Source organism: Zonotrichia leucophrys, chromosome 12 (assembly GCF_028769735.1).
Source record: "Zonotrichia leucophrys gambelii isolate GWCS_2022_RI chromosome 12, RI_Zleu_2.0, whole genome shotgun sequence".
Taxonomy (NCBI): domain Eukaryota; kingdom Metazoa; phylum Chordata; class Aves; order Passeriformes; family Passerellidae; genus Zonotrichia; species Zonotrichia leucophrys.
In genome coordinates this window covers 10,191,457-10,217,618 of record NC_088182.1, presented here as the reverse complement: position 1 = coordinate 10,217,618, position 26,162 = coordinate 10,191,457, and the positions used below count along the sequence as shown (strand labels likewise).

The following is a 26,162-nucleotide window of genomic DNA, read 5'->3' as shown; positions in this document are numbered from 1 at the left end:
GTGTGATGAGCCCTGAGGCAGGGCTCTGCAAACACTGCATGTTATTTACTGTACCCAGTTCTCACCAATCATGACTCAAATGAGGCCATATTTATTGAAGAGACACTTAAAAATGTCCCATGGCTTGCTTTGTGTGAATGGGGACTTCCCTGAACTGGAGTTTCAGCACTCCACCTCTTCCTGCAGAGGCACTGGTGTCCCAGTTCACAGCTGCCTGGTCTCTTTGAACAGGCTTCCCTTTAACAATGTTCAAATATTTAATTTGCCAAGTGCTGTGGGAATCCCAAAGGTTTGGAAGAACTATCTATTATAAATGACAAAACATGACATTATTATAGGTAGCCTGCCTACTCAATGTCATCTGTGTTCTATGCTGCTCCTTTAATGAGGCTGTCTTTCAAATCCTGAACAGAATAAAAAAAGATCCTGATGCCAGCAGTTCCCAGGTACTCTAAAAATTAAAACAGCCAAGTCCTTACAATATTAAAAAAAAAGCTGCTTTCTAAACCCTAAAACCCTCATGTTCAGAGGAATTGCTTGTAATATTCTGTTATTTAGTTGTACAGGCATTCAGGAGGAGGTTGCTCTCAGCCACCCAGTGCAATTCAATAAGTGTTCCCCTGAAACATAACCACACAGTGCCCTCTGCTGCAGTTTTCTCCAACATATTAAAAGAAGAAAAAAAAATGAAACAGGAAAAAAAAAACAACAAAAACCCCCAAACAAAACAAAAAACCCGAAACAACCCAGCCATGTTTTGTCGCCAGTCCTCTGGCTCAAATTGAGATAAGCAGATGGTTTGTTAGTACTTATCAATGACTCAGTAACATCCAAAGTACTATATAAAACACTTTAGCCAGAGAAAAGTCAAAATAACAAAATGCATTCTATACAAGGGGCAGTGAAAGCAATTGAAAAATCAGGCAGGGAATGCAGCTCCCTGCTCAGCCTGGCTGGCCCTGCTTTCCAAGCAGAACTCCAAACCCAGTGATTTAAGCTAAATAACTAGTTCCTATACTGTCATTACTTTGTTCTTCCCACCACCCTCAACCCCAACAGCACATCCTCCAAGCTCACAAGGGCTGTGTGAAGAAGCCAAAGCAAAGCCCCCTCTGTCCTCCCAGTCCTGGTGCCAGGTAACCTGCACCACATGGAGCCAGCTCAGCTCCTGCTGGGCACCCTCTCAGGAGACAAGGATGGGCTGGGAAAAGTCATTTCTGTCATCTCACTCTTCATTTTTGACAGCAGTGCCTGCAGCTGACATTCCAGGGGACACGGATCTTGGTGGAATACCACAGAAAAAAAGGACAAACACAAAACAGCCTTGGGAAACTCAAGGCCAACAAGGTACTTCAGCAATTCTTACTTTGAGCTACTATCACTTCAGGCTCAGTTAATTAAAATCAATAACTGCATTTGTCTTGGTTTGGAGTTTAGGCCTTCACTGAACAGTACTAAGGCTTTCGTTCACAGATTCACCAATTATAAAGTCAATAATTTTAAATTAGCTAGACATACTGTGAATATTGTCTTGGCAATGTAAGGCACCTCTGAACACAGGGATTCAGAGAATGCACAGGCATTAGGATTTTAAAACAGCACCCTGCTAGTGCTGCAGATGAAGAACAAAAACATTTCAGATACTCCATAAGACTGTGTTCAGACCCAAACACCAGTGCTTGGGAACATTTCATTCTGATTTCTGGGTTAGCCTGGTAGAAGAATAGGGTCTACCTAAAAATTGTACCAAGAGTCAATGAGATTACAATCTCTATAGATCCGAGGGTTGAGTCTTGCCACCAAAACCTACAAAAATCAATGGGCTCTAAAATTGTACTATTAAGAAATATTGAGTTTGTTACATAGTTGGCCTGATACTCAAGATTGTCAGACCCATGTTTCCAAACTACTGTTTGCATGAGGAGCTTAAAAAGATGATAAAGTTTCTCTCCCCATCACCCTCTTTAGCAAAATACAAAAAATTGAGAAACTTTTTAAATTATGAGATTTGACAGAAGTCTGGGTTTGTGCTTGAGATGTGCTGTTGTTCAGCAAGGTCAAGAAATCTATTTAAGAAAAAAATACATGTTTATTTGAACCTTCCCTGAAATTTGAGCTTCATCAATCTCTAAACCTTTAGAAAATACCAGTCTGTTAAGTCTTCTCCTTTCCACAATACCTTCTCCTGTGCTTTCTGCATCTTCCTGGGTCTCAGCCAGGCCTGGAAGCACCAAATACCCACAAGTAAGATTGTTCCTTGAGATCACCACCCAGGAGCAGAAAAATACCACGAACTGCTTGGGCGGGCCTGTTTTTACCAAAGGAACCACCTTACAGAGCAGATGTGAAACCTTGAACAGAGCCAGAAATTCAGCCAACAGCTTATCAGCACCAGTTACTATGAAAATCAACTAATTCCACTGAAGCAGCAAAAATCCTAAAAGGATGGCTTCTTTTGACACATGGAGTCAGCAACATTATTCTGATCAGCAGGGAGCAGAGCATGTGTGAACCAAAATGCACAAAGGGCAGAGTTCTCAACTCCAAAGATTCAAAGACATCCAGCCTGCTTGTCCACAGAATGGAAGACAAAACTGAGCAGGAGACTAAAAACTCTGTGCAAATCTACATACAGAAAAAGATCTCTCTGCCATAGCTACCCCAAGGGTGAAAAGCTGGGAGAATCTCTGTTCAGCACAGTGTTTAATTACCTAAAGGAAAAACCATGTAAATAGACTTTAAGAGACACACTTGATAATAAATCTATGACAAAAGGCAATGTAGAAATCTGTGCTTCTGAATTTATTATCTGACCTTCCTGCTGAGCATTCCCATGCAGCTGCAGGATAAAATAAATTGCACTAGCTAAAGAAACTGTAGGACACATTTGAATATTCCTTGTTCTGAAATATTAGCCTGTGGTAGTTTTGACCATCTCTCTCAAGTGGAGAATGGCACTGTGGACAGAGGAAGACACTAGGAATTTCACTGGAAAAGAGGATTGCAAAAGGGAGTAGTCCCCAGCTGAGACCCCTGCACTGGAAGTGCAAGAGTTGTCTTGCTAAAATGGATTAGAATCAAAAAACCCAAACCACAAAACAACCTTCATTAAAATACTCTTCTGGGAAATGTGCAGCATATGACTACTTAAAGGAACTGGTTTTGCTTAGAAATATAGCCAAGTTCCCATATTTCTGAAAGATTAAGGAATTTTTTTTATCCTTTATGTCTGCATTTCTTTTCTTTTCCTTTCTCCTTTAAAAAGCCTTCATAAGAATCCCAGAAAGGAAAGGTGACTTTAGTGCACGGCAGATGGACACCATGCTGTTCATTAAAGCAGATAAATAAAGGGCTTATCCTGTAAAGCAGCTGAGCACCAGCACTTTTTCTGTCAGCTGTAGAAAGCTCCTGGCTTGCAGCACTTAATACAACTGAATTGTGGAGGCCATTATCCCACAGGTTTAGATCCAGCCTGAGTCTCTCGCCCTTCATTAATATTTCAACTGGGCAAAGGGAGACCCTGGTCTGCACAAATCCTTGGAGCCTCCTCATTGCTTTCCCTCAGACTGCAGCCTCCCGAGGAAAAAGGCCTGGAACGCTCTACAGTATTATTTATTATAAAATAACATCTTGTTGATGATGGGACATCATCAGGAGGACACGTTCTCTGAGCCTAAGTGTTGGCAATCTAATTAAGGCACATTGAGAAAATCCCATGCTAACCTCAGACCTTCATAATAATGATACTATATAAAAACAAAAACACTGTTCAAAGGACATTAACCATGCACTTTAGATTGAAAGTATGACAGGTAAGATTAGATGAGACATATTCAGCAGACCAGCGGAGCTAAATTTTGAAACAGAGGACTATCAACATCACATTTGCAGGAAAGCAGATACAGTCCTATCTCACTTGCAGGCACAAACTAGCAGATGGTTTGCAAAACCAGGAAAGTGAACTTGAAGCACCCACTCTGTCTTTTACAACTTCACAAGCATGAGTTTTGCATGGAAAAATTACATGTGTACATCATTAGCAAATGCAGGTCCTAACTCTACCACTTTGATTATTTCCTTTTAACTGCCTTGTTTCTGATGCCTTTTAAAAACGAGCACAACAGTTTCTCACTATTTATTCAAGATCTTGAAGAAAAATTATTCCTGGTGGGTCTTGAGCTCCCCCCATTGACTTCTCACTAGCTGCTAACATTCAGGCCTCATTCCAACACTGCCACTGTCCAGACAAGCTTTTCTGGGTGGGATGTTGAATTTTTACAACAATGAAGATGTGATTGCCCTCTGCTGTGTGTATGTTGGCTGTATTTTAGTTGTACCACTGCTAACACAAGTTATTGCTCTGCCTGGCCCTTCCTGGAGAGTGCTGCTACTCAGCTGAAGAGCTTATTTTCCTTTTTCTTTCACTGTCTCCCTAAACTGTTCCCCCTTGCTCCCTGGCCAAAGCCTTGTGTGATCTGACACACTCTCCTCAGAGAGCCCAGGTTTATTACACACTCTGGATTATGTTCACCATCAGCACTTCAATGAGCTGACTTAATGTACTTAATGGTGCCAGCATTTCTGAATGAGCCAGAAGACTTTTGATATCACTTGCCATGAACACTAATCCATAAAGTCTGAGCTTCAGGCCATCCACATGTCACCCAATAGGCTGGCAAACAAATCAGGTTGTCAAGAGCCTCCAGCACGGCTCAGGCTCCACTGACTCTCCATTGTTGGTGTTGACAAAGGGCGTAGCCATGCTTGTGGCTAAGGACTTTGGCTGTCTCCTGGCTTAAGACCAATTTCTACAGTAATCCAATGAGAGACACTTGTTATTTTTTTTTCTGAATTAATAACCAGCATCTCTTTTCTTTCTTCTACCCATGAAATACTTATGGCTTTGAAGAGATCTGGAGCTCCTTCCCCAAAACAGGAAATGCAGTTCTAATGTGCAGCACCCTTATTCGTCTCCTGATGCAGATAGGTGAAGTTCCCAGAAGACCAGTGAAGGCATTGGAATAATGTGGGAAAAACTGAGGCCACAGTTTAGGCCTTTCTTGGTCTTTAAGGTACATTCCCTACACTTTCTTATCTGTGTTACGCATTCTGGATATATAAAAGTGGGAGGGAGCAACTTTAGAGTGTACCATTTCATAGACAGGTCCTCAATAGAATATAAAGATGAATGAGGTAGGTCATGCTCTTTCTTTTCCCGTCTTGTGACATGAGGCTGTGTCAGGGAACAAAGGGATATGGCTGGAGGGAACTCTCTGATTATTCTTTGCTGTTAAATTGACTGCTTTCAGCAGCATCAAGGCTCATGGCTATCTCACTGCACACGAGGAACGGGAGCAAGCCCAGGTGACAAATTAATTTGGTTTTAGATGAAAGAATGGCTAAAGATTTTTGCAGTTATGTTTAACACACTTCCCTGGTTCTTTTCTACGAGCCATTTGCTCTTTCCTCCAAATATCTTCTTGCAAACAACTTAATTTAGAAATGCTTCCAGCACCTGTTGTCTGCATGGACTTGTCTTTTGGAACATTTCCTTTGTGGCAAAAATTATCTTACTCATGGTTTTCAGAATGGTGTGTAGCTTTACCCTTTCAAATATGAGATCAGAGTTTTATAATGCCAAGAGCCCCCTGGTCCTATGCAAGAGCTGAGTAAATCATGCACATTCTATTCTATTCTATTCTATTCTATTCTATTCTATTCTATTCTATTCTATTCTATTCTATTCTATTCTATTCTATTCTATTCTATTCTATTCTATTCTATTCTTAAACCTCCCCTACCAGCTTCTACCTCAATGCCTTCCCATAGCACACAATGCTACATTATTAAGAATTATTTTATGTGGTTGGTTTAATCCTCAGACTAAGCTGAATAATGCCTAGGAGAGAACTGTCATAATGAGACAGTTTATATTACAGAAAGCAGGCCAGGGCCTTTCATGTGGAAGGTGGGGAAGCTCATCATCATCCTGTAAACACTTTGTACAGCTGCTGACTGGCCTGCAGGGAGCCACAGTTCAAGCAAGCATGTTTAAACCTTTACTAAACAAGTCTTTTGCATTCCTATCCTTAAATTCCTATCCTGATCCTTTCCACAGGTCACTTGCCCCTTCTTCAAAATCTCTTCTTGCATACCACTTCATTTATGAATGTTATACTTCTGCTTTTTCAAATATTTTGACATAATCTCTTAGTGAGTGGAATGGTTGTCCAAAAAGCTATAGAACTTCTTACATCTCTCCCCAGCACACCTGAAGAGTAAGATCCTGAGAGCTGAGTATGGTCTGGTATTCTGAGAAAAAAACCTCAGAGCAGAAAACAGATTTAGGGCATCATCTGTCAATGATAATCAGAGCCATTATTGGGGTACAGAGACAGGACACTAATGTGGCAGTCCATTCATGTCTAGAACTGAGCAATAATTTCTTTCTTTTTCTCCAGAGTTCAATCCTTTCCTTTTCTGTCAACCACCTACAGTGACTGAAAACAAAGCTAAGCAAAAAGCTGCCATCAGAGTGCTGCCAGACTACCCCTTTGTTTTGCAAGTCAACATTGTCCCCCTCCTCCATTTTCCACAGAATCATATAATTACAAAATGGTTTAGGTTGGAAGACACCTTTAAAGACCACCTACTCCAACCCCCTGCAATGAGCAGGGACATCAGAGATCCATCCAGCCTGGACTGGAATGTTTTCAGAGATGGGGCATCTACCACTTTTCTGGGCAACCTGGCCCAATGCTTCACCACCTTCATTGTAAATTAATTCTTCCTTGTATCTAATCTGAATCTACCCTCCTTTAGTTTAAAACCATTACCCCATTCTTGCTCTAAGGCAACAGTGGTAATAACCAAGAGCAGAGTGCACAGAGCAGAAAATAAACCCTCAAGTGACTTAATTTGCCTTGGACATTTATTCCTCGTGGGACTTGGCACACTGCCATCAGTGTCGAGCATGCCAACAGAAAAAGATCTTTTGGATATTTATTCCTTTCTCAGACCTTTCTAGAGGTGATGGATGTTTATATTGAAGGAAACAGACCAAGTTTAATATGAAAACCTACCAACCTTCAGACAGTGGCACAAACGTTTGAGTACCAATAATAAAGGCAGCACTGTTTCTCACAAGGTAAAACAAGTCTGAGAAGGAGAGAGAACAATTATCCAAAGCTAGTAATGAAACAAGCAGTTTTGTTTGGACTGTGAACAAAGTACAGTGGGTAGTTCTGGCCCATGCATGTTATGTCAAACCCCAGTAGCTGCAGGTACTGTATCCACTTTCCTATACGCTGATACTGAAATAAAAGGCTGCAAAATTTAGATTTGTTTTTCTCTGTGGGGAGTGTAGAAAGTCTTAGTCTAGAACTCCTTCATTGTCAATATTCAAATAAATGCAATATAAATTTTTTTCAAGCTCACTGGGCAGTGAATGTCGTAGGTACCCATGATCCAAAAAGGAATTAAGCAAGTTAATTCAATTGTCTCCCACCAGGCCCATTTTCATCACTGGTGGCATTACAGCTATTATATGTGGCTATTTTTAGCATTAGTAAATAGCAGTAGGACTGGTCTGTGGCAGGTGTGGGAGGAGCAATGGACTTCATTACCTAGGTTGTTAAAAACTCCTTATTGAATCTTATGAAATCACTCCGTGCTTTCCTCACCTACAGAAAATAACTCCTGTCACTCAGAAGCTCACAGGGTTTGATTTAGCGAAGTTCTGAGACATTAAACCAGGACAACCCCCTAGGACGGCTCACAGAAGCTGCCGCTGTAATGGGCACACATTCGGGGACATGACCGAGCTCTCGGGGCCTTGGCTCGCCACCGGAACTGCCCCAAGCCCTGGGGCGTAGAGCAGTGACCAGGCAGGGACCTGCCCCTGCCCTCACAGGGGCTCTTGCCGTGCCACCCTCCAGCCCTGGCAATCACCAGGCTTCGTGCGCATTGAGTAGTCCCATCTCATCGCAATGTGTGCAATAAACAGTACCAGATGCCTCAGCATGCCCTTCCTTTAGAGCTGCAACGTGTAAGAAAATGAAACTTTTTCTGCTCTCTTTGCTACTAATCCATTTTATTATAGGAGATGCTCCACTTGGACCCGTTCTCCTTCTTGTGCAGGAGATCCAAGGAGCAGGTGGAGGCACACGGGGGAAGCAGCTTTTCCCTCACTTAAAGGGGCACCGAGGCAGGTCCAACCCGGGCCGTAGGCCGACCGCTCCCCCGTGAGGGGGCAAAGGACAACTTCGACGCCACCCCCTGCTCCGCCCGCGCTGCCCAGCACTATCCGCCCTGCCAGCCTCGGCCGGGCGGGCGCTGAGGCGGTGCCACCCGGTCACCGGCCCCGCCCCGCGCCCCGCCCGGCACCGCCCGCCCGCCGGCCGCTCATGCGCGCTCGCGCCGGCCTCCTCTTGGCTCACTTCACGCCCCCTCTCAGAGGGGAGAGAGGCTTAAACAACGCAAGTTTGTCCTTCTCTGCGTAGCCTTTAGGCAGACACTGACGCTTTCGCCTCTGGTATAAAATACTTTTTTTATTATTTTACAACGATTCATAGTGCTTGTGACTGAAATGCAGGGTGGAGAGCCCTCTCTGGCGTCTTGTCCCCCCCTCGCTCCCTCCGAATAGGTCGGCCCACTCGTCCTGCTGCCGGCTACGGAAGGGGCGGGCATGGCCGAGGGTCAGCCCGGCCGCCGCGGCGAAGGCGATCTTGCCGCCATGGCGCCGCCGCCGCCGCCGGTCCAGACCCGGCTCCCGGACTGGGACGGGCTGAAGCTCCGCGTGCGGAACCTCATCGCCTCGCACCGCGTCATGATCTTCAGCAAGAGCTACTGCCCCTACTGCAACAAGGTGAGGCGGCGGCGGCGGCGGTTGGAGCCCGCGCGGCGCGGTCCCCCGCGGGCCGTCCCTCGAGGCGGGCACGGGCAGACCTTGGCCCGAGGGCGCCCGCCGGGCCCGGGCAGGGCGCGGGGCTGAGGGAGGGCGGTGCGGGCATGCGGCGGCACCTGCGGGCTCTGGAGCGTGTGCGAGTGGCGCTGTGTCCGTCCCGCTCCAGCACCACGTGCTGGAAAACCTCTTGCTACTCTAAATCAGGCGAAGTGGAGTTCGTGGTGGTTCTTTTGCTTTGCCACGGTGGGAGGTGGATGAGTGGCGAGTTCTGCACAGTGTGCTTGTTCCTCAGCTCTAGAGCCGCTCGAAGCTCAGGCTGTGTTCCTTTCTCGCTGGAAATTTGGGTACCACATTGGTGTTCAGCTTGGACAAAGCTGCTCTCCACGGCAGGGATGAGTTAAGTTTTTCGCCCTTTCTAAATTTAAGGAAGGTTGACTCTGTAGCAAATGAATAAGTTCTAAATCCTGATCGCAGCGTGTGTTTAAAAGGAGAGAAAAGCACTCTTGGTTAATTGCGATGTTTAGAGAAAAATATCTTTTTAGCCCTAATTATACACCAATGTACACTCATTAGGCTATAGTCAGTAAGCCAAACTCATTAAAAAACTCAAGGCCTTCGTTAGAATTTTATGATACCAATACACTGATCATAGTCCACACAGGACCTGAGGGTTTGTAGGCCTTAGGTTTCTTGGATAGTTACAAAGAGTATGTTATGAAATTTTATTTGAACCTCACACTACCATATTTGATATGGCCATTGTGTAAGTACATGAGTGGAACTGTTGGATCAAGTCCTTGTGTTCCTTAATACAACTGATAACCAGGAAAGTACTCAGAAGCCTCACTCCCATTTCTGGGTTAGGTTTAGTTCTGGGAAGGGAAGAGATATTATGACCTCCTAGCAGAAAACTGAACTGAATATATCCTCACTTGCAACTTTTTTGAGGTTTTGGGAAAGGAAACTTCTGTGTTTGGGAGGATCAACCAAACCAGTGCCATCTGTCTAAGAACTTTTTGGCAGATAGTAAATCAGAGTAAATAGCTCAAATCGTTCTTAGCAACTTACTCTAAGTTTCAGTAAATGAAGAGTTGGAGTCTTGCTTCTGTCTAGTCCAGTTGACAAAAGTGTTATCTTCTGCTGAGGAAAAATCATTTCTTGAGGACTTCAGAGTTGCCCATTGAGAAATACCTAGTCATGCCTGTCAGTATTGCCCTTTGTGCTTTTATTGCTTGTGATTGTAAATGCTGATGCTCATGGCACTCAGTTCAGTGGAGAAAAGACTCGATTGTAGTCCAGTGATTAAATTCCAGATTGTTCTTCCTGCATTTGTTCATAGTTTCTCCATTAGGCCAATTGCTTGCTTCAGGAAAGCAGTCAGATATGAGGAATATTATCCTTATTGTTTTGCAAAGGGGAGGAATGAACACAGGGAGTAGGAGGACCCTCTGTCATGGCCTTTTCTAGGATGGAGAGTTGAAAAATGCTGTGTGAATTTTTGTGAAGAAACAGGTCATAAATAGAAGAGGTGACTGCCCTGCTAGTCAGATTTCCTTGGCTTATTTTCCTGCTTGGAACAGAACAGAAAGGTAATATAACAAAGATGATGTGGAGAAGGGGTATAGATTGCAGACAGAGAATTACAAGAAGAAAGTTTATGGAAGAAGGAAGCCACACATGAGACATCAAGTGATAAAACAGAGGAATATCTGTAACACTAAGGGTATTAACAATCCCTCTTACCAAAGACTTAGAAATTACTGAAAGGAATGGGAAAACAATGGCTAATGCAGGATTCTTGTTAGCTGATCAAGTCTATAGAATTAATGAAGTGAATATAATTTGGAAGTGTAGTTACAGCTTGGGTACTTAGACTGTAATCACATAGTTCTGAGTTCTTAGACAGATATGAATAGTGTGCATTGTATTATCTTTTACTGTGGATGGTTGTTAGCAGTGTGCTTTTGGTAGGATTAACAGAAAAAGATGTTGAGCACTTATGGTCTGAAAGTACCTAATTTGGGGGGTGGAAAGAATTCTCTCTTTCAAGTGGAGGTAGCCATGCTAGAAGGAAATTAAAATGGCACTTTTCTTTGGAAACACAACTGCAAATAAATTGCCTAAGTGAATTAGGTAAGTGATTGTATTCAGGTTAGCTAATAGCATGACTTGGCAATTGTGCTGTTGTTCTTCTGCAAATGCAATTTGTTGTTCAAGTGCTTTAACAGGGCCGTGGTGGAGAGGGGGTGGTGGTAGAATTACTTCCTTGTCATAGTTTAACTTGGCTGTTTCTTCAATTGCTTAGCATCCAGAATAGATAATAAGTAAGCTAGAAATGCATAAAGAAAATGCATAGTTTTTTAGCATGAAAAAGTGGCAAGGCTGAACACTGTGATATGTCGATACTTTAGGAGCAACAGTTGTGATTGCATAAAGTTACTGGTTATTTAAGTTATATTTTATGCAATTGCAGATTACATTCTCTGTCCTCAGGGGGTTCTGGCCAATTCAGCTGTAGCTGTTATGGAGTGTTAGCTGATACTTGAAAAAGCAGACCTAGGACATGCCATTATTATTTTATGATAGGAAGCTTATCTCAAACATGCTTAGCTTCCCTGGTGACAGAAAGCATCTTTGGGAAGCATTTCCTAAAGCTAGACTAATTTCTTGGTTTCAGAGGAATTATCTATTGTTTAATAATACTTGGAAGTGTTTCTAGTCCATCACTTCTTGTGAAAACTGAAAGAGTTTAGTAGGTAACTGAGGCCATTGCATTGGTGAAAAGGGAAGTAAATGCTTGTATCCGTGACTGCAGCCTTGTATCCCATCCCAGACATTTGAAGAAATGATAGTTTTGTCTTTGGGCTGTAAGTAAGAATATCTCCCAGTGCACTGCTGAAGTTTCCAGTGGGGTGTGTGTGACACAGGAATTTCTTGACCTGAGTTGGTATTAGTTTTATTGGGTTCAAAGTTTTCAGTTGATTTTCTTTTTCATTAGTTGGTCTTATAATTCCTTTAATCTCATTTTAATTTTGACTTTTACAATGCCAGCTAGCAGTGATTTTTCTGGTTGTGTTCCCCAGGGAGATTTACTTCCTTTTCATTTCAAAGTTGTTTGCTGGTAAATGCAGTTGTTGCTGAGTGCTCCAGTGAGTATTTCTGAGAAATCATTTCCTGTTCAGCTTATCTTGATATTAGTCATGATTAGTGTGTTATCTTTCTACTCCTCCTAATCATTTCCTTCTCCAAACCAAAGTCATCTATTATCTCTTGCCTGCACTGAAGATTTTGTAACTGCTCATGTGCTTGCTATGATCCTTCCTTCAGTTTCATTAGCACAACACAAGTATGATTTGTTCATAAGTGTAAAGTGCAGTAGTTGCCTCTAATTAGGATGCTGGCATTTGTCTGATTTTTTTTCTCTCTACTGAGTACCTTCAGTAGAGAATAAAGGTGGTCTAAATGCCTGAAATCTGTCCTTTCTTGAGTGTAATCTTTCTTGGTTTAGTAATGTTCTGTCCTGTCCTCCTTCCTGCCAGCTGCTGTTGCAATGTTTTGGCAGTTTTTTAAAAAGAAAACAAAACCCGGTGAACACTTGCCTGTTACTCCACTGCTTTGCCGCAAACTAAACCAGGAGCCAAGCAGCTAATTTTCTAATTTGCCTCTGTATTCTTAACACTGCCTAGTAGCAATCACTTTAGCTTTGCTTTTTGGATCTTTCATGGCATTTACTTTGGGATTTGTAACAGAAGATGCAGAACAGGAGGTCTGGAGTGGTTCCACTGCTGTTTCCCTTTCATTCTGCCTGTAGCTGTAATTATTCCAGGAGGCAAGCCTGAAGGTAATGGTGAGCTTAGGACAAAAAATTTCAAGGGTCATCTAGATGGTTAGAGGACTGGAGTATCACACACACTGAATGTGTGAAGGAGGAGCTCAGTTTGTTGAACTTTGGTAAGGCTGACTGGGAGTTTTAGTTGGTGCCTTCAGCTGACAGGTGGGAAGACAGCCAGGTTGTTATTCAAGTTGCAGAGTGAAAGAAGAACCAACAAACATAAGTTGCAATGGCAGACACTCCAGTGGGATAAAAGGGAATTTCTTTACTGTGAGGATGGTCAAACATGGAGCCAGCCCAGGGAAGTTCTGATGTCTTTGTCCTTGTGGATGTTCCAAGTGAGAGGACAGTGCTTGAGCAATGTCATCAGCCTTCACATTTGGCTCTGCTTTGAGCAGGGAGTTCATGCAGGTGGCCTGAAAAGGTCCCTTAGAACTTCCACTATTCTAAAACTGTAGAGCCAATATAATCAGTTACAGAGGCAAAGCTTTTTTTTTTAATGTTACAGTTGATATATGATGTGCTAAGAAACTTAATTTGTAGTTGGTACAGAATACAAAATCTTCTTGTTTGCCTGCATAAAGCTGAAACTTAATCAGAAAACACTGGAATACTCAGTATTCAGTATATAACAGTGTGAATCACAGCAGTATTAAAAACATTTTATTCCCTGTGTGTTGGACATCTTTAAACTTACTAGATGGGCCTCAATATACTCTTGATGAAGCTCTGTCCATAAATTTGAGGATGAGAAAGCTGATTTTAAAATGTTCAGACTCCATGCTGGCAAGTGGGTCCATCCCATAGACATTCCGGCATTCTTGCTAGAGCTGTTTTCACATGCCAGCTTCACAAAAAATGTTACTGTAGAAATCTTGTTTCTTAAAGGTTGCCTGGTTTGAATCAGGTAATGATACATTTTGTCCATCCAGAACTGAGGTTAAAAAAACACCCAGCTGAGTACTCAGTATTTGGAACATGTTCCTTCTTTCTGCAGCTTTTTTTTTTTTTTAATTTCCTTGATAGCATATTGTTTTGCTTATTATCCTCTACTCCCTTTTTTTTTTTTTTTCCCTTGGTATTACTAAGGACTCTTGCTGCTGCTTTGTCTCTCTTCTTTGTTTTTTTTTATATGGCAGTCACTTCCATGGCTTTTGGTATGTAACAGGTGGGGAAGTCAGCAGCTAAGCAAATTGTATCTAGAAGCTTTTTCTTAAGGTGATGGGAGGTTAAACGCTCTGGCTTTAAGTGAGGAGCACACAAAACACAGAACCAAGCTACCAAAGCTGTGTGGAGCCCCAGAGCTGAGGAACTGAGCCTTGGGGGTGTCCTGTGTGTGTCCAGCAAGGAAGTTGTACCCTGAGCTCAGGAACCTTTGCACTGCCATGGTGTCTGTTCCTCTTGCAGGTGAAGGAACTCTTCCGCTCCCTGCATGTGGACTACTATGCTCTGGAGCTGGATATAACTGGTGAGTAGGAGAAAAAACAATGTATCACAATGTGCTGCTGCTTAATGTTACTAAAAATGAGGGATTCTTTAAGCTGCATGATTCCTTAAGCTGTCTTGAGCTAATTGGGGGACATGTGAAACAAGTAAAATACATTGTAATATATGCAGAGATAAAGGCAATTAGGCTTCAATGTGGTTTTTATACAGGATGTGTTTTTAATATAACTGAAGGCTTTGACTGTAAAAACCATCAGGTGATAGAGAATGTGAGATCTGATTTTTGTCCAAGGAGCTATGGCTTTTGGGGAATAAGTCTGTAATTTTTTTCCTACTCCTGGTTCTCTTGTGGCTTCGGATGAATTGTTAATGTTTGACTTGGTATGTTGGTGACCTTCTTTGAGAAGAGTGCTGAGTCACTGGAAGGAAGGGCAAATTCCAGTAACTTGGCTGCTGCTAGTTTCAAGTTGTTTTTTTCCTTAAAGCCCAAGCTGCTTTAGTTTTAGGACATGGGCACTGCCTTATGTGTATACAGACATAATGCACGTAGCTTTTAATGTAGTTTTAGGAACAAATAGTTTCTTATACGGTTTTTACTGAGCTCTTAAATGCACATTTGGTAAACTGTTGAGTGTCTATTCTTTTTTTCTGCACAAAACTTAAATTTCCAATTTTTTTTTTAAGTTCTAATGCCTTTTTGAAGTTTTTACTTTTGCCTAAGCAATGTTTGGGAGAAATGTAGCTATTTATTAATCTCTTCTTAGTTACTTTTGCTTCTTATTCAAGTTGTCATACTGTGAATTAATTATAGCCCAAGATATGTAAAGTACAATGCACAGCCTTTTTTTTCCTGGAATTACTTCTAATTAATAATATATTTCCTTTGCAGTTGCTCTGATTACTGATACTTAGTAGATACAATCTTGGAATAAAAAGATTTTAGTCAGAGTGATTACTGTAAATCCCCATTCCCACATTTACTGCTGAGAGATCTAAATTGAGCCTGTGTGTAGGTGCTGATGATTCAGATGGCAGGTGAGGTCAAGCAATGATAATTTTAAAACTAGAAAGTTTCTGACAGTGTGGTGGGTAGAAAAAGGAGGAAGGTAGCTTTAGGGTAAGTAGAAAAGCATGTTCATACTTCCCTTACCCATTGTCTCATAATACAAAGCTGCTGGGCAAAATTATGTTCCTGTGCACAGAACATACTCCAAAACAAGAAGTTCTCATGATAGAAAAGGTGTCTGTGTGATCTTCTGTGATAGCTGGAAAAGAATTTTTGTGTAGTGAACACTGTAGTGTGTAGCAACAAATGTGACACTGTAAGAGATAAAAATCCTTGAAATAGAAGAGCTAAACTCTTACTACTTCAGCATTACTCCATGCTGTAGAATTGTGGCTTGAAATATCAATTTAATTTTTGTATTTAAGCCTGCTCCTTTGAGAAGTAGTTTCTGAAGACTTGTTTATGTCCAGGAAACCTGCAAATGGAATGTTTATAATAAAATTGTTGTCTTGGCAGGCCTACAGTGTTCACAGTCCAAACCTTTAATACTTCAGGTTGTTCTAAAACCTCTGTTCCTGAAATCTGTTTATAATGTACATATTTCTTTTATTCTTAGAGGATGGAGCCAGTATTCAGCAAGTATTGGCAGAGCTGACGAACCAGAGGACCGTGCCTAATGTATTTGTGAATGGAACTCACGTTGGTGGCTGTGATGCAACATACCAGGTAACCTGGCTTTAAAAATCAGCTGGAAGTGGACAAGACTGAGGGAATTTTGCTGTTTGTAGCTGAATGTTGTGTGACACAGCAGCCTGGGTGACGTCACTCAGAGCAGGCAGTGTTATCAGTTGTTTGCTCAGAAACATGTGTGCTAATTTGATTATTTATTTCTTTTTCTCTCCCAGGCTTATAAGGATGGATCACTGCAGAAACTCCTTGGGGATAACCAAACCATTACAGAACCCTATGAATATGATCTCATCATTATTGGTGGTGGCTCAGGTGGACTTGCATGTTCTAAGGTAGGATGTGAAAATGACATTAGAGAACAGGTGGTATGTAAAACTTATTCAAAAGTTACTCACTATTAATTATGTTGGTATAAAACAGTGTATATTTTGATGAGTATTACTGTTCAACTTGTTAATTAATGAACCAATAGTGGTCTAGTAATGTGCTTACTTAGGGGATAAAGGGACCAGTTTGTTGCCAATGTCTATTCAGCTCTTGATCCTAATTATAGGTTTTAGTTTTCTGGCTGAGGGTGGAACCAAATGTTTTTTAACTATCTCTTCTGCATGTGTAATACACAGGTGCTTCCAAACAGTAATCTAGAAAACTTAAAGGGCTGCTGTTGAAGCCTTTTGACAGTTTAGGATTCAGTATCACCAGTCATCTAAAATTAAATGCTTCCAGCAGTCCCCTTCAAGGAGCTGCCTCTCTCTTTGGATCCCTTTTTAGGTGCTTTCTCAGAAATGGAAGCTGAGACTGTGTAGCTCTTACACAATTAGCTGTTGTTCAGAGTGCCTCAGGACCTGAGGTCCAGATTCAGTTTGCTCTGCTACCCAAGGGATTTGGACACATGCTCCCATCTCTCAGCCAGGTCCTAAACTGCCAGTTTATGTCTTGGGCAGGGTCAGGCTCTTCTTGACAGCCTTGACAATTGCTGAACTGTACAGCCAAACATGCAACCTTCATTAGAAAATGCAAAGCAGGCAGGAGGGGCTGACAATGGAATTCTTCAGTTGGCCAATTGTCTATTTTCAGAATGTTCAGATCTTTCCTCACAGAACCTTCTGGGACATCAGTTGTAAACTTTGTGCTAATTGCCAAATCGTTCAGAGTAATATTCAAAATATAAGCCAGCCAGCTAAACCTTGTTTGAGGCAGGATTGCAGTTCTTAAATAGATTTGAGGCACCTAGAGATTTAAGTGCTTGAAAAATCAAACAATGTCTACCTGCTAATTTCTTGGATAGAGGAATAGGCATATTCAGGTTGGAGTGGACATGAGAAGAATATCTAATAGAAGCTCCTTGCTCCAAGCAAGGTCCAATGTGAAGTCACACAAGATTGTGCAGGGACTCATCCATTTGAAATAAGCCAGGGGTGGAGATGGGAAGCCTTTCTGGGAACCCTGTTTGATTGTCCTCATGATGTGAAAGTTCCTTATATCCAGTCTGAGTCTCTTGTTTCATCTTAAAGCCATTGTCTTTTGTCCCTTTGCTACTTGGCCACTGTGAAGAGCCTGGCACAGTCATCTTAATGTACTTCTCATAGGCACTGGAAAGTTGCTCTGGTGTCCCCTCCAAATGCAGTTGTTCTCCAGGTTGAATGTGTCCAATTCCCTTTACCTTCTCATAGTGGTGCTGCATTGGAATGTCTCCAGTGTGTCACCTTCTGTTCCATGCATGAACATGCCAAGTCAGTTCTGTCCTGAATGGAAAGCAGAGCTAACAGCATAAATATTTCTTTAGGTGAGGTAGAAGAGAGCCCATCTCATACCTTTTTCAGATCGTGGCTTTTGACAGCATAGGATGATCTTGATGCAGCATTGAACATGCAAAGAGCCATTCAAAGTTTAAAGTCAGTTCTTGAGGGATTTCAGTTTTTGTCTAGGGAAGGAGACAGAAGAGCCATGTATGTTAATGTCTAACTGGTGAAGGTAGTAAAGAAGCCTTTTATTAGTGCTAAATGTATTATGACTATAAATGAGTGGACAGGCTTGCTTTGTTCAGTAATGCTGACTGGTCTTCTCCATTTTTTATAGGAAGCTGCTGCCTTGGGAAAGAAAGTAATGGTATTAGATTATGTTGTTCCAACACCTCTTGGAACCACATGGGGTAAGCTTTTTTTAATCTTGTGTTTGATGATGTTTGAGTACCAGTGATGCATGCTGAGATGTTACATATTATGGATTTGTGTTCTTAGGAATTGAGGGTAATTCTTACCCTCAATTCTAATTGAGGAATTGAGGGTACACAGATAACAAGAGTTATTTGCCTGGCATGCCTGCTGCTTTTCTGAATGGTTATTTCTGCTTTGGGCATTGCTATTCTCTGTTCACTGTCAAAAGTTTTTCTAGCTTTGATCACTTTCAAACCATGTGTGGGTAGTGTGTGCGTGCATGTTCACATTCTAATATTTGTGGGGATATTTTGCCTTTTAGTTCATCCGGTTCTATATTGTATACAACTGATCGGCTCCCTTTAGAACAGTGACTGCTTGTGAGACTGTGTATGTCTCACATTTTCCTAATTAAGGACAGCTGCTGGCTGACCTCATTAGTGATACTGGCAGCTGAGAATGAGTAAGAAACTTTGGTGAAACTTCTTTTGAGTCAAGGAATGAATGTGCTCTTGTAGACAGTATTTCAAACACAGGCATATTTAAATACCAAATAATAGATCATACTAAATTGTAGAAACTCTGGACTTTTTGCCTTGCTTCCTTGGCAGCCTGACTAAAGTCTGAAGCCTTGTGGAGTAAGTAACCAGGCTCTGTGTTTGATATGCTATACCTGTCTGGGGCCAGTGAGCCTAATAACATCTTAAACTGAATACAAGCTTAATGTGTTCATTGTATTCTAAAATGTCCCTTGCAACAGAAGTTTCATGTTACTGGTGTGACTGTACTAACCTCCCTGAGTGATACAGTGAATATACAAAGTATGTGCTAGGGAAATAATGAATCCCATTCATGGAAGCAATAATGTGATTCTTTCCATCTCAGGACTTGGTGGCACGTGTGTAAATGTAGGTTGCATTCCCAAGAAGCTGATGCATCAAGCAGCACTTCTGGGTCAGGCACTCCAAGATTCAAGGAAGTTTGGGTGGCAGTATGAAGAACAAGGTTGGTAAGAACACAGAGGGAAGACCAAGACTGTACAGATGAGATGCTGAGCTCAAGACTGTTCTTTTACTTAATAAATTAGAGGCAGAGCTTAGTGCTTTTCTTAGGTGAAGCAGGTGTCCTCCTTCTTCAGTCATAGAAGTCTTTGGGGTTGAAAGATAATTGTGTTTTGTTCCCTGTATTAACTGAAATAAATGGCAGAACTTCTAGAATTGGCTTAGTTCAGATAGTAACAAGTCACATAAATATTAACATAATAGAACAAGACCTTAGTATGTATCCTCATTACTGATAATGATGTGTTCTTAGCATGATATACAATGAATAAGTTAAATTTTTCTTAAGGGGCACATTGCACTTTTATTTTCTTAAATATTAAATTAATGTCTTATTTCAGTTAAACACAACTGGGAGACCATGGTAGAAGCAGTTCAGAACTACATTGGTTCTCTAAACTGGGGCTATCGAGTGTCTTTGAGAGAGAAGTCTGTGACATACCTCAATTCTTATGGAGAATTCGTGGAACCACACAAAATCAAGGTATACTCTGCATTTAAATTACTTAGTTGGGAGGGAAACCTCATGTTCTAGAACTGCCTTATAAAATTCAACACCAAAAAGGCTTCATCTTAACGTTGCCAAGTTAGGTCAACTGAAGTTAATAACTCATTTGTGAAGTTACTGATTAAAATAATTATTGTGCTTTAGTACCTGCCACAGTGTTTGCAGACCTAGTTCTGTAAGAGTGATGTGGGTATGTGTAAACCCGTGTCTTGTGAGAATAAAGGAAGGTGGTCTCTGTCTGTACTTTCATGACTGATTTCAGCAGCCTGAGTGAGAAGGGGGGAAAAGGAAACTCCAGCTGTGTGATTTTGCAACTTGGAAAATCCTCATACTAAAACATAAAAACTATTGAAATTAAATTTAGATTAAGTGCTTGCATAAGAGCTCTGCTAGAACCTTGTGCTGTATCAGCATACAAATTAAAGTGTCAGTCTGGCAAGACAAAGCTTGTTCTGCCAATCTTGCTATAGGTGAGCATACTGAAGCAAGGTTAACCTAGAAGTGCGTATTGAAGGCAACTGTTGCACTCAGTGGATGTAATTATCTGTTTGCAATATCAAGGCTGAACTACTTGTGTTTTAAACCAAGAACTCAGCACTGAAAGATAATAGTAAATTCAATTTACCTTGTGTACCACCTGTTCAAGTGTCCAAGCCACTAAAGTGTCCTTAATCAATAAATGAAGTAGAACAGAGAGACTTCCCAGCAGGAGGCTGGACTAGATGACCTCCTGAGATCCCTTCCAACCTGAATTACCTGTTGACTCAATGGGGAAAATGTTTCCCTTCATCTGTGATGGAAAACTAACAAAGAGCAAGAATGAAGGTCAGATTCTGGGAGAGATGCACTGGCAAGATGGAATTTCCAAAGACCAAGAGTCTCAAATTAGAGTTCAAATTAGTTAGAATTCATGCAAGGTTGGGACTTAGGCCCTCTGAACTGAAATCATGTAACTAGTTACCTTTTTTTTTTATTACTTTTTATTTACATTAGCTGAAGGACTAATTCATGTTATGCTGTCCCTCTCATTACATTGGCCTTTTATTGTGGGGATAAAGGGGTTGTCTTAATTTGTTGTGGCTTTTTATAACTCGGAAGTCAAGTTCTCATGAGTAATCCCATCTAACTTAGTAGTTAAAATGGGCAGGATTCAAAGAGTAAATGATTTTAAGTGCTCTAATGGAAGAAAAGCCTGATAGTCAGTTGTTTAAACCTGTTGTTCTTCAGTGACCTGTGTGGTATCTCTAAATGCATTTGTTCTTGTTTCAAACTGCTTATTCTTGATTTTCAAACATATCTACAATCATTAAGGAAAGGATTACATAATTTTTATCTTAAAGCGTATGAAAACGTCAGTCTTAACTGTGTCTTCATCAACAGGCAACTAACAGAAAGGGACAAGTAACTTATCACACAGCAGAGACTTTTGTGCTGGCTACAGGAGAAAGGCCAAGATACCTGGGTATCCCTGGAGATAAGGAATTCTGCATTACAAGGTGAGATGAAAAGGCACAGAAGACTGATCTTGTCTGCTCTGGTGTTTGCCAAGTCAGACAAGCTTGTGTTGGAAGGACCTTATAACTTAGGCTTCTTCTCTTTTCAGTGATGACCTCTTCTCCCTGCCTTACTGCCCTGGCAAGACTCTGGTTGTGGGTGCTTCCTACGTGGCTCTGGAGTGTGCGGGGTTCCTGGCTGGCCTGGGGCTGGATGTCACTGTGATGGTCCGTTCCATTCTTCTGCGGGGCTTCGACCAGGAAATGGCAGAGAAGGTCGGAGCCTACATGGAAACACACGGTGTGAAGTTCATCAAGAAGTTTGTACCTGTTCAGGCAAGTGCTTTTTTCTCTTAACACATCATTGCTTTGAACAGCACATGTAAAATGCAGGTGTTGTCTGGGAAGGCTTTGGCTCTGTGCACAAATAAATGTTTTATGAGACTGAGCTTTTTTAACTGCTTAATGATAGATTGTAGGTCGAGGCTTGAATGACAATGGAAGTGAGCTCTGCTGCTTCAGGTCATTCTAAGCTTACAAAACTTTGCACAGGTTGAGCAGCTGGAGCAAGGAATGCCAGGAAGACTGAAAGTGACAGCAAAGTCTACTGAGGGATCGGAAACCCTTGAGGAAGAATATAACACTGTAAGCATGTCTGGATTTTAAATAAATGGCTATTGATGCACATGAATAGTATTCAAATACTTTTTCTTGAACAACTTGAAGGGAACTCCTCCTTAAAAAGTTGTTCATGTAATTTACTGGCAGAAAAAAAAGTGGAAATTCCTTATATGTCTTTAGTTGAACCCTGTCAGCCTGGAGTTTAGTTCGTATAAAGTGTTGCTGCTTCTGGTTTTGTTTTGGCTTTTCTGCTTGTTATATCTCTAAAACAAGTTGTACCTGGAAGAGAGTTATGGGTGGCTCTTTCAAATTTTGAAAAAAACAATGTGGAAGGCATTTTATTCATATGCTTCAGTTTTTTCACTGAAAAACCAAAGGAAATCTTATACTTCTCTTGTGTAAAGTTATTGCATTTAATTTTGGGGTTTTTTAGGTTTTGCTTGCCATTGGTCGTGATGCCTGTACCAGGAATATTGGGTTACAGACAATTGGTGTCAAAATCAATGAGAAGTGAGTATTGCTGAACTCCCTAAAACCACTAAATGCAAGAATTTTTTTTTACCTCTGTAAAAATGGTTTATGATACTGATGGTCTTTGAATTCCCACTCTTATATATGACAATTATGTAAACCTTTGAAAACTTTTTTGTTCTCAATTTGAGTACAGTTGTCCATTAACTTAATTTCTTCAGTATGTACTTTGTAAAATAAGTATTCTGAGTGAATATGTACTAGTTGGTCATTGTGCTGAAAGCACAGAGCTCTGTAATAATCAGGTGAAAGACTGTGAGTCCAAAGATGTCTGAGTAGCTTGACTGCCATCAACCAGGCACTGTTGTTCATGTCTGAACTGGCCCACTGAATACAGACTTCAGCAGTGTGTCAGAGTTGAAGGTGATTGATGCTCTGAAGAGTTTGCAGTTAAAGTAAAAAAGGCATAAAGATATTTAATGAAATGAGCTCAGTAGTTAGAATAGAGTTTCTCCCCTGATTTTTTATAGAGATCTGAGAAAAGTTGTAATGCTAAATTCTGTGGTCTTCTGTTTGTTTTAAAGGAATGGGAAAGTCCCTGTAAATGATGAAGAACAAACCAATGTGCCTCATGTTTATGCAATTGGGGATATCTTGGAAGGAAAGCTTGAACTTACTCCAGTTGCCATTCAGGCAGGGAGACTGCTGGCCCAAAGGCTCTATGGAGGCAGTTCCAAAAAGGTAAAGCTATAAGCAGACAACTTCAATTTATTTCTCAATAAGATGCTTTTTCCCTCAAAACTGCGGTAACATGAGTTAATTTATCCACTTATCTGTTGGCTCTGCAAGTATTTTGTAAAAAAGAAGAAAAGTTCTTATATAACTTTTTCTGTTATGTAGTGTATAGAACTTGCATAGTCTAAATATGATTTTTTTATTTTTATTTTTAGTGTGACTATATCAATGTACCAACAACAGTGTTTACCCCTTTAGAGTATGGCAGCTGTGGGTATCCTGAACAAAAAGCCATAGATGAATATGGAGAACAAAACTTGGAGGTAAGAACACCCAAGAGTCAATTAACTTGTAGCTTGAGGGTGTTTTTCTTGGGCCTTGCTTCTTTAGTCTCAAGGCATAGATTTACAAGATTAGCAGTTTAGACAGGTAGAAGTGTTGTGGCTGTGTTTTTATCTGGCTAGCAAGGTACTGGACTCACAGAAACCAGGACTGGGCTTAATGCCATTAGAATTGTGCATAACCATTTGCAGGTGGCTGAGAGAAGCATTTGACCTCAGGATGCCAGACTTGGGTTACAGAGCTGTAGGGAGTGGTTTTTGTTGTCATGAATTAAAGGCTTTTATTACTGAAGTGTACCAAACTCCTGGGATGAACTATTTTCTGCTGGTTCACTGTACTTGAATTGTGAATTTATTTTTTGCTGACCTTAACATATGCCTATAGGAGTACTGGGGATAACTTCCCCATTTTATGCTAATTTCTGGTTTCTGCACATCTCTAAGGAGTTATGAAGAAGCTGCTTTTGCATGCCTTTTGTTTAATTCCTTATATCTTTCAAAATCTCTTGACATTATTGAGCTTCTGCTGTTACTGTTTTGCATAGTAGGTTTAAGTGTATAGTAACTGGATATTAATTTTGTACTTCTCTTTCTGAAAGTTTGATTTGCAACTACTGTATAATGTAGCTGTTTTTATTAAGTATTTAAATCAGAGCTACATGGTTTGAGTCAAGTCTTCCTCTGCTGAGATTTGGAGTATGGACTCTCTGGGCTGAGTGGAAAAAAATTACTCATCTCGTTTGTTATAGGCAAGAATATAGTGGGTTAAATGTCAAACCACCTATTTGTAAAAATACTAAGTAGAATTGTGCCTGACTGAATCAGTGACATTCGAATGCTCTTTTTCTTATTTTTCTCCCAGGTTTATCACACTCTGTTCTGGCCACTTGAATGGACAGTGCCAGGCAGAGATAACAATACCTGCTATGCAAAGGTTATCTGCAATAAACAGGACAATGTAAGTAGCAGGATGGATATGCTGAGGGTATTCTTGAAGTGGAAAGAACTGCAGAACTACTTTATTTGAAGTAGTTAATTTTTTAAAGAGTCTGCTATTGACCTGCTTGCATAACATTTTTAGTGTAGTGAGACAGCACACACTAGAGCTTTTGTTGAACTTTGCCTGGTACTGACTCATATTTTTCTCTCACCTGTTCTGCAGAATCGTGTGATAGGACTGCATGTTCTTGGACCCAATGCTGGTGAAGTTACTCAAGGTTTTGCTGCTGCAATTAAATGTGGTCTCACCAAAGAATTACTTGATGAAACAATTGGTATCCATCCTACTTGTGCAGAGGTGAGAAAGGGAGAAGGCACAGCCTGATTTAAAACCTGCTCTTGAAGACAGTTTTACCAAGAGATCAGTAGCCATGTGGATAATGCAGGCAACAGTAAATAAGTTCTTGTTTTTTTTCTCCTACAGGTGTTCACTACAATGGATATTACCAAATCTTCTGGCCAGGACATCACTCAGAAGGGCTGCTGAGGTTAAACCTGCTGTTTTACTTGTTTCCATGTTGTGCACTCTCGGTCCTGTGGAAGCTCTAACACATCCAACTGCCTTGCAGCAGTGCCACTGTGGGTGCTGCAGCTGGGAGTGGTGCCTTGGAGAGGCTTCCTCAGCACGAGGTGTGTTGCACATGGAGCAGTAAAGCAGCAGAGAAATCTCAGACTGTGAATCCTGACTTTGCCTGGATTAGCACTGCGGTGCTTTCTTGACGTTGTTGCTCTAAATCTTCTTGGGAGGTGAGCTACGACTGATGACTGCCAGGCAAGGCTGGGAGCTTCCTGTCTAGTCAGATGACTGAACTCCTCCTGAAGGAAATTCTTAAATTGCACAAATTAAAGCTAATGCTTCTAGTTCCAGTGTCTTGTTTGTACAAATGCTTGAAATAGATGACAAATACATAATTGAGTGATTCTTGCCAACAGTTTTCAGTTGACTGATTTATCTTTTTGATGCATTTTGTTATACTTAATTGTATGTTCAGTTGAGACAAGATGGCATAAATAGGATGCAGTGTTGAGCAGTGCAGTTCAAGCACTAGTCTCCCACCCCAACCAGTCTAAAACTTCAGAGTAAGTAACTGAAGGACACCACTGTTGTTCACATTCACAGTTTTTTGACCTCAGGTGACATCATGTCTTCAAAATAAAAATTTGATTTGTAGGTGTCTTGTGTGTCAATGTAAAGAATGTAAGTGAAAGGCCATGTCAGTTTGCTTAAATCTGGTTTCAGCTCTGTAATTCAAAATCTCACAGAACCCAGAATTCTATCTGTGCTGTTGTGTGGAATGCTGAAGTCCTGGAGAAGCAGACTCTGTCCAACTGCCACAGCAGGTGCCTGCCCATGGAGGCAGAAGGTGTTGTGCAGAGCTGCTCTGATTGATGTGGCGGCCCAGGGCAGTGACCTGCTGTGCTTTGTGTAGGGTTGTGTGCTGTCAGTACTTTGAAGCTCTCTTCCACCCCTAGCATTCTGTCCTGAGGGAATTGTGCTTGAATCTGGCTCTTAGTTTTGTCCAAAGAGCTGTTTTGAAAGACTGTTCTGAACATTGTATGATAGTAACCAGTTTTTAACTATTTAATCTGTGATCTACCGTGGCATTTGAAGTTCAATAAACAATGCATACAGCACTGGTGTCTGACCTCATGATTTCTGTTGCCTGAGATTTTACTGGGCTTGAGTTATGTTGTGTATCCTGTACAGTACTAAAACCCCTGTGGATTTGTGCATATTGTAATCTTTTAAATGGAGAAACAAGTTGTGTTATCTCCCCTGGGGGCTTGCTCAAGATATCAGATGTGCTTCTGTTGGGGTATACAGAATTGAATTTAGGCGAGTTCAAACTGGAAAGATCAGTTTTTTACCATTTCTCTATATTCCAGAAGATCTGAAT

At 41.2% G+C, this 26,162-nt stretch overlaps 1 protein-coding gene across 1 annotated transcript; it reads left to right on the top strand.

Annotated features, from left to right (window-relative positions):
• Positions 1-8,554: 8,554 nt before the first annotated feature.
• Positions 8,555-25,899, top strand: TXNRD3 (thioredoxin reductase 3). Its single transcript, XM_064723974.1, has 16 exons — positions 8,555-8,866; positions 14,145-14,205; positions 15,806-15,915; positions 16,095-16,211; positions 17,959-18,031; positions 18,921-19,040; positions 19,438-19,580; positions 20,985-21,100; positions 21,208-21,433; positions 21,650-21,742; positions 22,152-22,228; positions 22,774-22,930; positions 23,140-23,247; positions 24,128-24,223; positions 24,428-24,562; positions 24,689-25,899. Exons 1-16 carry the CDS (start codon positions 8,687-8,689, stop codon positions 24,749-24,751), a joined length of 1,875 nt encoding a protein of 624 aa, XP_064580044.1. The 5' UTR covers positions 8,555-8,686; the 3' UTR covers positions 24,752-25,899.
• Positions 25,900-26,162: the final 263 nt, after the last annotated feature.

What these genes read in the sequence shown, in the direction of transcription:
- TXNRD3 (XM_064723974.1), top strand. Translation starts at nt 8,687, where the DNA reads ATGGCCGAGGGTCAGCCCGGCCGCCGCGGCGAAGGCGATCTTGCCGCC. An exon ending in GTGGACTTGCATGTTCTAAG is followed by an intron (nt 16,212 to 17,958) that starts GTAGGATGTGAA and finishes CATTTTTTATAG; the next exon opens with GAAGCTGCTGCCTTGGGAAA. An exon ending in ATGGAGAACAAAACTTGGAG is followed by an intron (nt 23,248 to 24,127) that starts GTAAGAACACCC and finishes TTTTTCTCCCAG; the next exon opens with GTTTATCACACTCTGTTCTG.